At 38.1% G+C, this 14,765-nt stretch overlaps 1 protein-coding gene across 1 annotated transcript; it reads right to left on the bottom strand.

Moving 5' to 3' along the window:
* Window positions 1-6,041: 6,041 nt before the first annotated feature.
* On the bottom strand, window positions 6,042-13,573 carry LOC128360185 (TRPM8 channel-associated factor homolog). Its single transcript, XM_053320556.1, has 11 exons — window positions 12,927-13,573; window positions 12,190-12,406; window positions 11,624-11,903; window positions 10,481-10,779; window positions 9,977-10,151; window positions 9,713-9,807; window positions 8,577-8,787; window positions 8,103-8,339; window positions 7,644-7,867; window positions 7,381-7,494; window positions 6,042-6,284 (listed from the first exon to the last, which is right to left on the bottom strand). The coding sequence occupies exons 1-11, from the start codon at window positions 13,571-13,573 to the stop codon at window positions 6,042-6,044; spliced, it is 2,742 nt and encodes a 913-aa protein (XP_053176531.1).
* Window positions 13,574-14,765: the final 1,192 nt, after the last annotated feature.

Below are 14,765 nucleotides of genomic sequence, written 5' to 3' on the forward strand. Positions count from 1 at the left end.
ATGTATTGGCATGGAAATAGAGACTAGACTCTTTAACAAATGATATTCTGTATGTACGTATGTCAGTGATAAGAGACCTTTAATGGATACAAAGAAAATGAACCATTTAAAAATAATAATTTGGAAGCTGCCATGCAGAGTCCCAAGGACACAGCATTATCTCAGTAGTCCTGAATCCACAGGAGTCAAGCAAGAAAACACTGATAATTTACAGTGTAATAGCTTAAAGAAGGTATGAATTTGAAGACAGGAGATATTACATTGACCTATAACCTTTTAAATATGAGAATGTCAATACTATTTAAGTTATTGTTCAAAAAATGCCAACTCATCCTTTAACAGGCGTTTCACTCAGATTTCTTTTATGACATTTGACGTGAGTCCCTTTGCAATGAAAACTGTACAAACAGGAGTCTATAATATATAAACTAACTATATAAAAACCACAATGAATAATAGCTTCCTGCCTCTTGCCTGAGTCAAAGTCAAAGTTCCTCTTTTATACTTTATTTGTAAACTATACAAGTCTGATTATTAGAGTTTATAATAATTTGGTCCTCATCATTTACAGTGACATTGCTTTAAGAAGGTAGGAGGAGAAATGACACTGAACTATAACCCTTTCAATGTGGGAATGTCAATAATGTTTGAGAAATGTCAACCCAGTAATATCAGGTCAGCTTTGGTATTATGTTCTGTATCAGTTCAGTTCAGTTGCTTTAATTGTCCCCTAAGGGAAACTTGACTTGCAGACAGGTTAAAACTATCAAAAACATAATCACATGTAAAAACTAGACAGCCAAAGAGAGGGTGGCTTACACAGTCTAGTATAGACCTAGCTTTATTGAGGACCTGCTTCTCAGTATTGTCAGATATGGTTACAAATAAAGACAATCAATGTGAAAATCAACTTCTCAGAACTAGAAAAAGAAATGAAGTATGTGAAACGCACTACTAACCACAGTTTCTGTATGCATACTTCACTAAAGCAAAAGCAAAAGGACTAAAGAAGAAAGACAAAAAGTTTACTGTCATTGGTTTGCTTTTTGCTCATAGTTAGCTTTACTGAAATGTGTATAAAGGCTCAGCATCCAAGGTCCTTGAATACAGTATATTTATTTCACACATCAATATAAAAAAAAAGATCTAATGATACAAGACTGAAACAAAGTCTATGTGGAAGATGTAGAAGGAGCATATGACTTTTATGTTCATAACAACTGCCCTTTATGAAAAAAAACAGTCCTCTAGTAAAGAAAGTAGTAAATCAGAAATCTGCAGAAAAGCAGGCTAATTAAGGGGATATTAAATGCATGTAAAAAGTAAAAAATAAATAAAGGCTTAAAGAAGAGAACAAAAGTAGCAAAATATAAATATAGGACACATAAAAACAAACTGCCTGGAATTATGAGAAGCAGTAAAAGGAATTACCACAGTAATTTACTGGAGGACAACAAACGTAAATACATGGAAAGTAGCCTATTGAATGACATTATTAGAAATAGATCTGGGAATTCCCAAACCACTTCCTATCAAAAACTAATTAAACTGTTAATCATAACCTTAGTTGCAAATGAACTTAATGAGTTTTTTTGTTGGTGTTGGTCCTGATTTGGCAGGAGAGATTATAAACACTGGCAGTAGAAATGAAGTGGAAAGTTGCAATATTCAAGAAATGATTCACTTTGTTGAAAGATTTCAAAGTAAAAAAGTCAACAGGCTCAGATGACATTGACATGTCGTTAGTTAAAAGTATAATTGACAATGTGGTGAAACATTGTACAATTACATCTCTGAAAACTTTCCAAGTAAAATGAAACCAGCTAAAGTCATGGCCATATAAGGTTGGAGATAGACACATACTCTCAAATGACCTGTTTGTTTGCTTTCACAAATACTACAACTGGAAACAAATATTCTTTTCAAAATTAGACAACTTTATCACAAACTTTATCACAAAACATAATGCTTTATGTGATCAACAATATGAATTTGAAAGCCAATAGGATGATTTCATTTGCACTCACAGAATGTGTGGACAAGATAACAACTGCTATAGGAAATAGAGAATGTGCTATAGGAGTGTACCTCAATATGAAAAAAAAGATTTGATATGTTTGACCATGAGCCATATGTTTAATAAAACTACAAAAATGTGGAATTAGAGGATTAGCATTAACCAGTTACCTGCAGAATAGGATTCTCAATATGTGCAAATTAATCATGTTGAATAACAACTTCTGAAGGTTAAATGCAGGGTTCCCTAAGGTTGAGTGTTGGAACCACTGTAGTGTTGTCACAGTCCAAAATCTTTGTTTTGATACTAAGTCATGAATTTTGCCTGGACACACATTTTCTTTATATTTGCAACCACCTATCACATATTAAAGAGTGTTTAATAAGAACCAATACACAATACAAGTGAATGAATACTTGAATACAACTTGAATACAAGTTCAGGTTACTTCTGTAGTTAAGGGTTTCACTTCCTTTTTACGTGACCTAAAGCAACAGATGGTGTGTATGTGACAAGAAACCTCAACAACAGTAGCGACACTGCAAGAAACTTCTTCTTGGTTGGGTTGACATTTGCTTGTTTGGCTGTTAATGCAGTCTAGTAGCATATTAATGTTGCACCAGGAAGTACAACTCCAATCAAGCCACCTGCAACCTTCACACCAATGTGGTTCCTCAGAATCCCAAACTGAGCCAGAATGCCTGGAGGATCCACAAGTCCCAGCTAACTTATATCAAAATTATTGGAGAAAGTTGTTCATGGCCAGCTAAAGTCATTTCTGGATGAGCATGATATCCATTGAAAGACCTTTCAATCAGGCTTCAAAACCCTGCACAGCACCGAGTCAGCCTTACTACGGGTTTTTAATGACATTTTATTAGCAAATGACTCTGGTGATCATGTCATTCTTCTCCTGTTGGACCTAACTGCAGCTTTTGATAGAGTGGACCACAACACCCTAGTGGTTAGGCTAAGCCACCTAGTGGGCATCTCTGGTACTGCACCGGACTGGATCAGATCTTATCTGGCTGACAGAAGCATGAGTGTGAGCCTTGGAAATTCAAAATCCTCGGGCATCTGGTTAGGATTCCTCCCGGACGCCTCCCTGGTGAGGTGTTCAGGGCACGACCCACCGGTAGGAGACCCCGGGGAAGACCCAGGACACGCTGGAGAGACTATGTCTTTCGGCTGGCCTGGGAACACCTCGAGATCCTTTGGGACGAAGTGGCTGGGGAGAGGGAAGTCTGGGCTTCCCTGTGTAGCTGAGCAAATATGTATTATATTATTTTGTTTATGTTTTTATCTGTTTATATTTTTGCGCATTGTTTTGTATTAGTTGTGAATTGTTGAGAGTTTTTAAAGTTCCGGTTCACCTGTTGTACTGTATATAAGAAAGCATGGGGGGGGGGGTTAATTAGTGAAACGCACAAAGAATGCATGAGTGACGTCAGTCCAAACTCCTGGCAAAACTACTACAGTTACTGTGCAGGTAAAACTTGTATTGTGATGCTCTCTGTTAAGCTAGCACTTTAAGAGTCAGTTATTCTGGCCAAAGCTGTATGTAACATAACATTAGACCTTTATTAACATATTAATGTGTTTTACCGTTGTATTTTCTCCCCAAAAAACGGCTGTAACTATTTAAATTTAACGACGGTCGTTCTCATTGAGACAGAGACAGACCCTGCTGCAGTGTGTGTGTGTGTGTGTGTGTGTGTGTGCTGACTGTGCCCTGTGCTGCTCCCGTAAGTGCGTTTTGATATTAAAATGTTTCTTTGTAATGTTTTATGCACTTTTAGACGGGTTAATTTAAAGTAGTAGTGGTAGTTTAATGGCAGGAAATAAGCACATTATTTTGGTCTATCTTTGGTTTACCTTTTTATTTTTCTTGTGGAAGGATGTTTATGTTTGTAAATCAAATTGATTAATTAATTTACAATTCATATTTTATTTTTCCTGGGATTATTAATTTAGAGTTAATTGTGGAGGCATATATTTTGGTGTATATTTTATTTTATTTGCATTAGTAGTCTATTTTGTTAATTTTTGAAAAATTATTTTAATACACACAACAACAAAAAAACTACTACAGACAGATCCTGCTGCAGTGTGTGTATGTGTGTATGCTGACTGTGCCCTGTGCTGCTCCCATAGAATAAACACCCTGATCCTGATTCCTGGTGTGATTGGTATTCTTCAGCCTGTGAGCAACCATCTTACAGCTGCTACACCTGGGGGGTATTTCAGGTAGGAGGTTCAACTAACTCTGAGTCTAACCCTGAACTCTGAGTTGACTTACTCTGAGATGGGAAACTCAACAACTCAACAACCACGAAATTGTTGGTTTTGTTTTTTTCTTTCGCATACATGCAAAACATGACAACATTTTCGTGATCAAAAACAAGCCATTCACGACCTGTCAGCCATTTGGCGTTAAACTTTCTTTTTTTTTGTTTCGGACGCTCTGTCAATATCCTCATCCCCTGCCTCCTTCCTCTTCTCGCCCCCCAAAGTCTGTCCCAACCGCTGCAGCATTTAGTTTGTTTGCTTTTAACTTTACTTTACTGTTAGCTAACTATCTACTCTTTTCCCTGCTCTCTCTCCGTTAATTTGTTCGTCTACTTCTTCTTCTCTGGCGGATGCTCAGTTTGTTCCCATGGTTACTCCCGCTGGTTGCACTGTAGACTCTAGCGTGTGATACTTGCAGGAGGACAAATGACCGCGAACAGAGCATGGATGTATAATACATACATCCATGGAACAGAGCCTAAGTAGAGCGGCTCTGACCAACATGATTGTCTCACCGTAAGTTTTTATTAACACCTGCCAAAATGAATTTTAACCCGCATTTGGCGGGTTGGTGGGTGTTAATTTAGAACCCTGGGTGTAACGAATTTGGAAGAGGCTAAAAATTAAATAAAGAATCATAATTCAGAAAAGTAAGGCACATTTTGCTGGACTGTGATTGTACCTTGCTTTGATTTTGTTCATAGTTGACGTAGGCTATTAAAGTAAATATTAATTCAGTGGCTATTTCAACATGTAGTAATGTAAACCGCCAAAAGAAAGCTGTTTAACACAATGTCCTCTCATCTAATATCCTGCTTAGATTAACATTTTACACTATTTTAACACTTTTATTTAACACATTTATATATTGGAGTCAATGTTAAATAAAATACTTCCTAAAAATAAGATGAACAAGAAGGCAGATATGGCTGGAGAATGTTAAGAAATGATTGAATGTAATGAACAGTGATACCGTTCTAAAAGATATTCATCTCAGAATGAAAGCACATCCAATTGAGCTCTGAATACATCTCCTGCAATAAGGCATTGCAAATTAATTCTGCCTCGATATCTATCAGATTGCGAAGAAACAGGCAACCCATGTCTGGTAGCTTGCTTCAGGTAAGAGGAGATAGGTAGAAACTCAGGGTTTCTTAAAGAAAACCTGCCAGCGAGCAGGTTATGTTCACAGAGTCAGTTACCATGGTGATGAAACTCTTGTTTATTGATGGTTTTTTTCATTCACAATAAAGGAAAATATCAACATACACAACTGGAAAACATACATAGCCTAATTGTCAGACTTATAAGCACAGCCCAAACTGAAAACTGATAAACATGTAGCTTGAAAGCATACAATCTATAAGGGAAAGATACAGCTTACTGATCTGTAACATGTCCGCATACCTGTAATATGATTAGTTAATATAACCCTGAAAGGAGACCCTAGATTGTCTTTTCAACTGAATTACATATGAATGGTTTATGCCAGTGCTTTGAAAAGTACTTTGAATCTTGCAGAAGGATTGTCTCAGCACAGAACTGTCATTTCTTATTTAATCCCAAACTCACCATTAATATCTTGATTAGTATTAACATTAGCAAAATATCTTTAATATTTGAAATCACTACTACATAATAACAATCTGCTTATTGTTCATAACAAATTATAAACACACATTAACTAATATTCAACACCCATCTCCCTGCACATGAATCAGCGGCAGTCTACACTTCAGTCATACTGGCTCATGGGGTGGTTAATCCAGGTAGGCAGGTTGAAGAGTTTCTCCTCAGTGGCTGTTTCTATGGGCCAGCCCCAGGACTTAAAGAATCCAGACAGGTTCATCCCCACACTCTTAGAGAAAGTCTCAGCATACAGGTTCATCTTTCTTTCATTGTCTTCTGGAAAGTTGCTCATCTTGTGGTAGGCAGCAAACACCTTCTTAAAGGCATCCCAGCCAAACTCTTCCTGCAGCTACATGGAAACAGACAGAGATAGAGGAGGTTGTGAATACACAGGAAAGGTAGTGTGCCAATGGAGGGTTGAAAGTTAATGAGACAGATAAATTAACTGCAACAACTAGTCTTGAGAAGCAATTTCAGCCATGCCACAACAGGGCTGTATATTATTATGTTGGTTAGTACGACATCATGTTGGTCAAGAGTAAATATCTTAACAATTTGATGGATTGTAAGTACATTTTGTAAAAGAATATATATATATATATATTCATGGTCCCCAGAGGATGTATCATAATGCCATATTGTGAAAGTTGGATTTTTTTTACTTTTCCAATACATAGGACCTCAATAACCAATGACTCATGCCATGTTCATGTCACACTGGATGACACTGGCAGAGAAGGGGAAAATTTCCATGTTTATGTCACACATGAGTTCCAACAGAACTATGGAATGCCCCAGTATGCCCTCTCCAGGACCAGTGGAGACTCCAGGAAGCCTCTGAACTCTGAAATGCTGTTTGGTGCAGCACAGAACAGTCAAAACTTTTAAGCAACCCTCTTGTTCTCTCTAGTTGTCCATTACCAATCATTGGAAATGAGTGTAGTTTTGATTCCTTCATGCATACTACACCCATAATTTATACAGCATTAAATATCCCATGGTGATGGCAACGTAAAATGATGTACTTGTTCTACCATCAGAACAATGTAAGAACAATAGTCACGTCATAATGTGTATACAATCAGGACAATGGTTAATCAGTAGATTTTATCATTTTAACATACATGATGATCACTCAATGTTCAATGGTGTTCACTCAATCAGCAGACTATGACACACACAAGTGGTGTCATGGTCAGCAGATTATGACACACACACCTGATCATATAACATAGTTACTCATTTTATCAAAGAAGATGATGAAGATAAGAATTCCCATCTTATTGGTTAGCAGAAAACATGAGAAGCCAATCACAGCACATGATACTGAACATAATTTGACTTCTGTCTTTTGTAATAATAAAGATTGCTTTGAAGTGCACTTACACTGGTATGACCCAAGCATATTTTCTTTACAGACTGTTATATAGAGTTGTTGTCTTTACCTGCAGATATGTCTCCAGGGCTACCCACACATTCCAGTCACTGAGTTTCTTGCCTCCTTTAACATACTCCTCTATACGACTCCTTCGATTTGTTAAGGTCAAGGATGGATGAGCCTACATTGAAGACATTACATTCATCATGGTACCATGTTAAGCAAGTGGAAATAAAAAGACAGAAATGATGTAATAATAGGTAAAAGGTAAATACTATGTTGCTTATTGATGAAGTTGTGGGTGAATTAGAATATTAGAATTCACACTACCTTTGCCCTGTTGAGCCCCAGCACCTCTTCATGCACATACACTGACCACAGGTTACACGTGGTCTCTGTGGTATTTGGTCGGAACTCCCAGCAGCTTCTCTGTTGGTTGTGTCCCAGTTCGTGGATTTCTCCCCACAGGCCTTTTGTCCTGGCATCATCTGGTCTGACCAGCTCAGCTGCTATAGATGAATACATCATGATAGGATAGCCTGAATGCATCCAACCTGGATGGAGAGATATAAGTAGAACAAATGGTGTTACAGAGATGTATCTTCAGGTTTCCATGGCTATGGAAATCTACTTGAAGAGAAACTCCCAGATATGGTCTTTGCAGTGATACAGACAGTACTGTAGAGAAGAGATGCCATTTGTGAGCTCAGTCACTGTACTGAGCTTTATAACATAGCAGCAGAAAAAAACACCTGAATGTGTGAGAATGTAACCGCAAAACACGCTTACCAACGGAAATCTGCACATCTGCTACAATGCGTTCTTTGCGGGTAAATTTGTGAGGTATGACAGCCAGTTCAGCAACGCCCTTCATGATGCCATTCCAGAGTCCGGCCACCTCATCAGGGCGGTCCAGATCCCGAATAACATGTGATGGTACAGTGAGGACAATGTTGTCAAACTCCAACTCCGCCCAAGGGGATTGAGATTTGCGCAGCAAGGACCAATCAGCTGCTGTTGTTACACCTGAAGAGGACAAAGAGGTGAACATTGCATTGAAATCAAAACAGAGCTTTGAAATATGTATCTGTGTATGTATCTATTGTCTGTTGAAAGCGTGCATATTCAAATAATGATACTAGTTTAATGACTTTGTGGTTGCATGGTTCACATTTGTAATAACATCTTAATCAAAATATAAACTAATCAAACTAAAAACTAATTTAAATACAGAAAGATAAGGAGAGTATCACACACACTCACCAGATTTGTAATAAGGAGCAGGTACAGCTTTCTGCACTATTACCTCTACCCCTTCCACCTGTGTGTTGGGTGGAGCCACCAGGTAGATGAGTCCCCCCCACAGATTGTCCACCTGCATCTTCTCTGTGGTAACAGGAAATCGCACATGAACACGTGGCGCTCGCTTTAATTCTTCAGCCTTCAGGTAGTCTGTTTGACAACCTATCTGAACCTGAGGAAGAGATGGAGTATGTGTTACTGCTTTGAAAATCTGAATGAGAGGTCTACAGTACAGAAGTTTGATTTTCAATAGATGAATGCAAAATGGACAAGAGGCATAGATGAATGGAATAATGGAATAAATAAAAATATGATGAGAAGATTATACAAATATATATTATTATAAAATATATTCATATTCCCCAGCAAATACCTAAATCAGCAATTAATTCAAGATAGATAGATAGTTGTGGTTTTCCATACCTAAACAATACTTACATAAACATTTTTCGTACATTCCCAGATTGTGGGGTGTAATCTACAGAATTACCCCATTTTTTTCTACGATATAGAAAGTAAACCCAATAATTAAGCATTTCTGTCTGAAAAGCTCAATGAGAGATTGCACGGAGTAAGAGCATGTTATGTGATGCCATTACATTGACTCTCTCTTAAGGCTGCATAAGATTAACCTGTGTTCAGAAAAGTTATATGTAAACAATAAATCAAACGACTTGTGATAGGACTGATATATATATATATATATAACTTAATATACATAACTTCATGATATGTCCGTTCTATTCTGTTTCTATCATTAATACATTTTTGCAAAATTGCACATGAAATAATCAAATAAAAGGCAAGTGCAATCAACTTAATTACTGTTATGTGTGCATTTAAACATCAATTAATTAACCAATGTAATATACCTTTAACATTTTAAACGCTAATGTGTGTTTGATTTTAAATACACCAATACAGAGTGACATTTATTATTAACTGAAGAACAGTAAACTTGGTTGCTTTTGCCATATTTGAAATGGTAATCTAAGGACAGAGGGTGTGCATAAAGCCCTATGAGACATAGGCCTATTTGTGATTCTGGCACTTTGAACAGACAGAAATAGATAATTGTTTGATTTTGTGTACTGTACCATCCATCCCTTGTTGAGTATCTCTGGTGGAATGATCATGTCAGTCCTCATACCAGGAAAGAGGTACAGACCTGTACTAAGCCACTCCTCCCATCCTACCACACACAGAGAGCAGCAAATGTTATACAGATGCATGTAAAACAGGCACCGAAATATTTCATCTGACCCATTAATGCAAATTCATACCACACAATACTGCAACACATTAAACAGCAAAATCTCTCACAATTATTTATATCACAATTTGTCTATACTAGGACTGACCTGATGTGTTAGCCTTGACCATGATCCTGTGGTTGTAGACACAAGGCATGATGGGGCTGTCTTTGAAGATGCAGGGAAGGAGGGCATTGGGATTTGGGCAAGCCTTATATACCTCTGTCCCCAAACTGAGGAGAAAGCGGTCTTTGGGATTCTTTACAGGGTTGTTCTCACTCACCTTGAAAGGAAGAGAATATGAATTATTAGGTAAATAGTGTATAGCTGTTGAAGAAAGTAACAAGAGAGGAGAGAATTTAGCAGACTTTAGACTATGTCTGTTTGATGTTGTTATTATCACAGACTATTGGGCTTGATGATAAAGCATCTCCTGAGAAACAGAAACTGCACTGAGCCTAAAGGCCATAAAAGTGTCATTAGCAGATTTACTTACAAGGAACTGAATCCATGAAATGTACTATAACTTGGTGGGTTAAGTAAACAAAAAGAGAGGCCTTCTTCATATGAATACTAATAACAATAATAGAAAATTAGTAATTCACTGCCCACCTGTGGCATGCCCGCCTTCAACATGTCAGTGAGGATGGACAGAACCTGTGTATAGGAGTAGCTGTCATGAGCTTCCATGTTCAAGAAGCTGACACACTCTCTGCCCAGTTTTTTAAGGTGATCTTCTCCATGCATGATGAGTTCTTGACCTTGGATGACATGACCAGCGAAGCTACGTAGACGATGACGAAAGTGGCAGTTGTCTTTCATGGCCTGGCTAGGCACGGGGGCCTCATACAAACCTCCTCCAATTATTGTCTCTAACAGGCTCAAGCCCATTTTATTCAGGATCTTGTTTCCTGAAACACAGATAAACAAATCTGACTTCATCAACTGTGCTGTAACATTTATCTTTTATGGTTAGGGGTTTGATTGATTAATCATAGACTCTATATAAAAATGGATGTAGCAAGGTGGGACATCATCCATTGGTTTGCATTGGAGCTAGTTTGTAGTGTCTGAAGCCCAGAGTTAGTTTATTGTCTGTGCCATCTTTTCCAATTGGAGGCAGAACTCTCCAGATAAAAAGTGTGGGGTGTTACCTATTCAACATTCTTCTAGATTTAAGTTCATTCAGGTCCCTTTTTTACACATAAAACAGTAGCCTGATAATAACGAGTTATGGTTAAGGTACACAAAAGTAGATTAATACATTTTGGATATTAAAATGCAATTGTGGAAGACCCAGCCAAACCCATAATTGGCACTGTCAGGCCTGATCTGAACCTGATAACCAATTCTTAAAATAATTTGTTTATGCCATTATAATATTTTTAATAGAAATAATTGAAAATTGTAATTTTTTCTGCACCACAGCAATACATTTTACAGCCACCTGCACAATATACAGGAGATGATGATTTTTTAACCAATTAAATATATGTGAGTGTTTCCGTTTTTTCCATCATTCCCAATTTATCCTCAAGGTGTCCTCAGTGCTCTCCCTCTATGACTGACTTACTCACCATCAGCAGTTGATATGACAATAGTAATCTTGTCTTTCCTGCTAGCTCCTGCCTTTGCATTCTGTTCTTCTTGTACTTTGAGACTGTAAATCTGTTACTCATGTAGCATTGTCTCTTATGTATCCAAGCTCAGTAAAACGTCACAACAGAATCAAAATATTGCGGTGCATTATCATACCTGAGAAATCTGTCATTGGGTTTTGTCCATGGTGTGTCTGGGCCCAGTACCAGGCATGCCCACCAATTAGCAGGCCTCCCCCCTCTGCCACAAAGTCATGCATTTCATCTACATGTTGGTCACTGTATGCTGTACATACAAATACACTCAGGTCTTTCCTGAAGTTTGTCTTCTCCGACTTGTGCTTGCTGTAAAGGCTTAGGTTGGGCACGACACCAACAACCCCCTCCCGGCCTTGGTCCAACCAGTTAATGGCATTGTCCCAAAATGAAGCCAGCATCTATAAAGAAAGGCGTCATTCCCAAAGAGATAGTTATATAGATAATTAATCACATAAAGATAGTTGGCAAATCAACTGTATGTAACATTATTTAGCACACTGCAGATGCAAACAATTGCTGGTGGCCTTAAACTAATAATCATATTTACACTACATGAGGCTCATCTTATCAATGACATGAAATACCATGTAGATGCTACACAAACTACATGAGAAAATATTCATCATTACATGAAAATCAAATTAATTTAAAGGAGGCTATAAGATTGATTAAGTCGGACTTCACCTCCTTTGACAGAAGACCTTCATGTGTCACCGCAATGACTCGTCCCTTCCCATAGTGGGCTCCTGCCAGGAATGCCTGTCCATCCTTGGTGGTACCAATGGGGAAGGCTAGTGGACCATGGACCAGAACCTCAGACATATATGATTCTTCCGGGAGATCAAACTCAGAAACATCCTTCAGTAAGGACTCCAAGTCATCTTCAAAATCCTTACCAATACTGTTTTAGCAAAGAGTAAATTGAGGGAAGAGAAAGAGAGACACATACAGGGTGATTGAGGAGCAGGACAAGAACATTCAAACATAAAAAACTTCATGCCTGCTATAAGTATTCTTAAATTAACTTTTCAGTAGAATGAAGATTTGTGTGAAATAATTTAGATTTTTTTGCAGTTTCTTTGATTGCAAGTAGACTTTTTTAAAGAAAATCTTGAAAATTGTTCATGGTTACTTTATAAAGTTAGGTATGATGAATACAAAGTGTGTCAGTACAGTGGATCATGGATTTGCATATTACAACCCAGACAAAAACTATGAGGGACATTTCTGCAGAATCCTTGCATACATTCAATTACAAATATTTTCAATATTGCATATGTTGATTACGTTTCTCAAATTGGAAAAATAGGACATGTAGGAATTAATAATAGTTTTATGATCAGCAACACACTACACATGGAGCAGTTCTCAGATTAAAAGAAAAGTCACATATTTGAAATGAAAAAGAAGTATACACTTACGCTAAAGTCATCCAGGATGAGGGGATCTGAGGGTAGACAGGCAGGATATTTACCTCCCCATAGTGGTCAGAAAAGTAGATCCCTGCCACCCCAGACACCTTATTTCCTGGAAAATGAGAGACTGTATTCTCCTTAGGGTTGACTGAAGCCCAGTGCCATGCCTGCCCAGCTATCAGCACTCCTCCTCCGGCTTTCAGAAATGCCACCAGGTTCTTCGCATCTGCACCCACGCTGTAGGCATCCGTCACATACACACCAACTTTCAGATCATCACTAAAGGCCCCCACAACTTTGGCTTGGAAGCTGGATGTGCTGAGATTATCAGCCACTCCCTTTACGTAGTTGTGGACCCCCACTGTCAGGTTTTCAGATGCATCTCCTCTCAGCCAGGTCAGAGCGTTCTCTACCAGAGCAGGAAAGGTGGTCAGGTAGCCCTCATGACCCAAGACCACAATCCTTCCACGGCCGTACAGAGAGGCCGCCATCAGGACCTGGCCTTGTCTGTTCACCGCTAAAGGAAAGGCATGGTCTCCAATCAGAACAAGATTGCAGGGAACACAGGGACCATTGAAGTCCAACTCTTTCAAGCCTCTCATCAGGGAGCTGTAGGCTTTGTCATGGGAGGACTGGGTGAGCTGGTTGGGCATGGTGACAAGGATTGATGCTCTGAAGGCTGGATGAAGGGTACGACAGTACAGTTGTACCTAGATGAAGTTCTGTTGTGTCAATCAGGCTGTCCTGTAGGGATAGAGAGAGCACTGATAGAGTATAAAATGTACACATATATGACAATGTAGATATAACATTAAAATGTTGATCTACAGTTCAACTGGCTCAGAGCAAAAGGAAAATCAGCAGTTCAGGTTTTCATCAGATCCAAACAATTCAGAAAAACCAAAGACAACAAATTGACTTTTACCTGAAAATTGAGTTGGTTTTCTGATGATGGTCTTAGATGTTTCCAAACAGACAAGCCACCAACAACACTACCTGGCAAGAGTAAAGAACAAGAATATGAATAAGAGTGAGCAGGCCAGGAGGGACTATTTAAAGAATTAGAAGGTGGGACCTCAAGAAGCAAAACCCCTGAGGGTTTTACCATTTACCATTGTCTCTCTAATCACTCCTTTTTTGGGCAAGAACTGTGGTTTTAGTCCCCTATAACTTGCATGGCAAGTTGTAGGATCAAGCATCTTTGGCTCTAAACCTATAATAGGTCAAAAGGTTACGTTTGCTGCTTCGGTTTTTAACCTTTTTGTTATCCATACTGTATTCAGTTCTCTTTATGAGGTGTATCTCATTACTTCAGACTTGTGAATTTTAGTTTTACTGGATTTTAAAGCTTTGAGACTAAGATATTAAGGATCCTAAGCAATGCTATACTTTCAGTTTTCTGCTTGCTGTTTGACTCCAGCAGAAACTGCAGTAACATGTGAAATGGAAACTAGACATTCTGTATGTATGTGCACGATAAGAGATCTTTAATGGATACAAACAAATGAAGTGTTAAAGATTATACCAAGTGTCCAATCAATGATAAACTGAAGTAGGCTTGTCACTGATGGCAATATGCGACTGATAACCTTAAGTGTAAAGGTTCAATGACTTGATTGTGGGAGGTAAAGTGATATACAATAAGTAGTATTATTATGAGTCAGAGTTACATTTATTCAGATGTGATTCTGATTTAGAAGATTAATTATTCTGTGATCAGTAGTGTTATGATTGAGTCTACATTTTCCATTAATACCAATAAGGTGTAGATATCTTTGTTAAGAGGCCAGTTACATTTAAGACATGTAAGTTTCCATGTTAAAAAGGTTAAACTAAGCTGGTCAA

Source organism: Scomber japonicus, chromosome 6 (genome assembly GCF_027409825.1).
Source record: "Scomber japonicus isolate fScoJap1 chromosome 6, fScoJap1.pri, whole genome shotgun sequence".
Taxonomy (NCBI): Eukaryota; Metazoa; Chordata; class Actinopteri; order Scombriformes; family Scombridae; genus Scomber; species Scomber japonicus.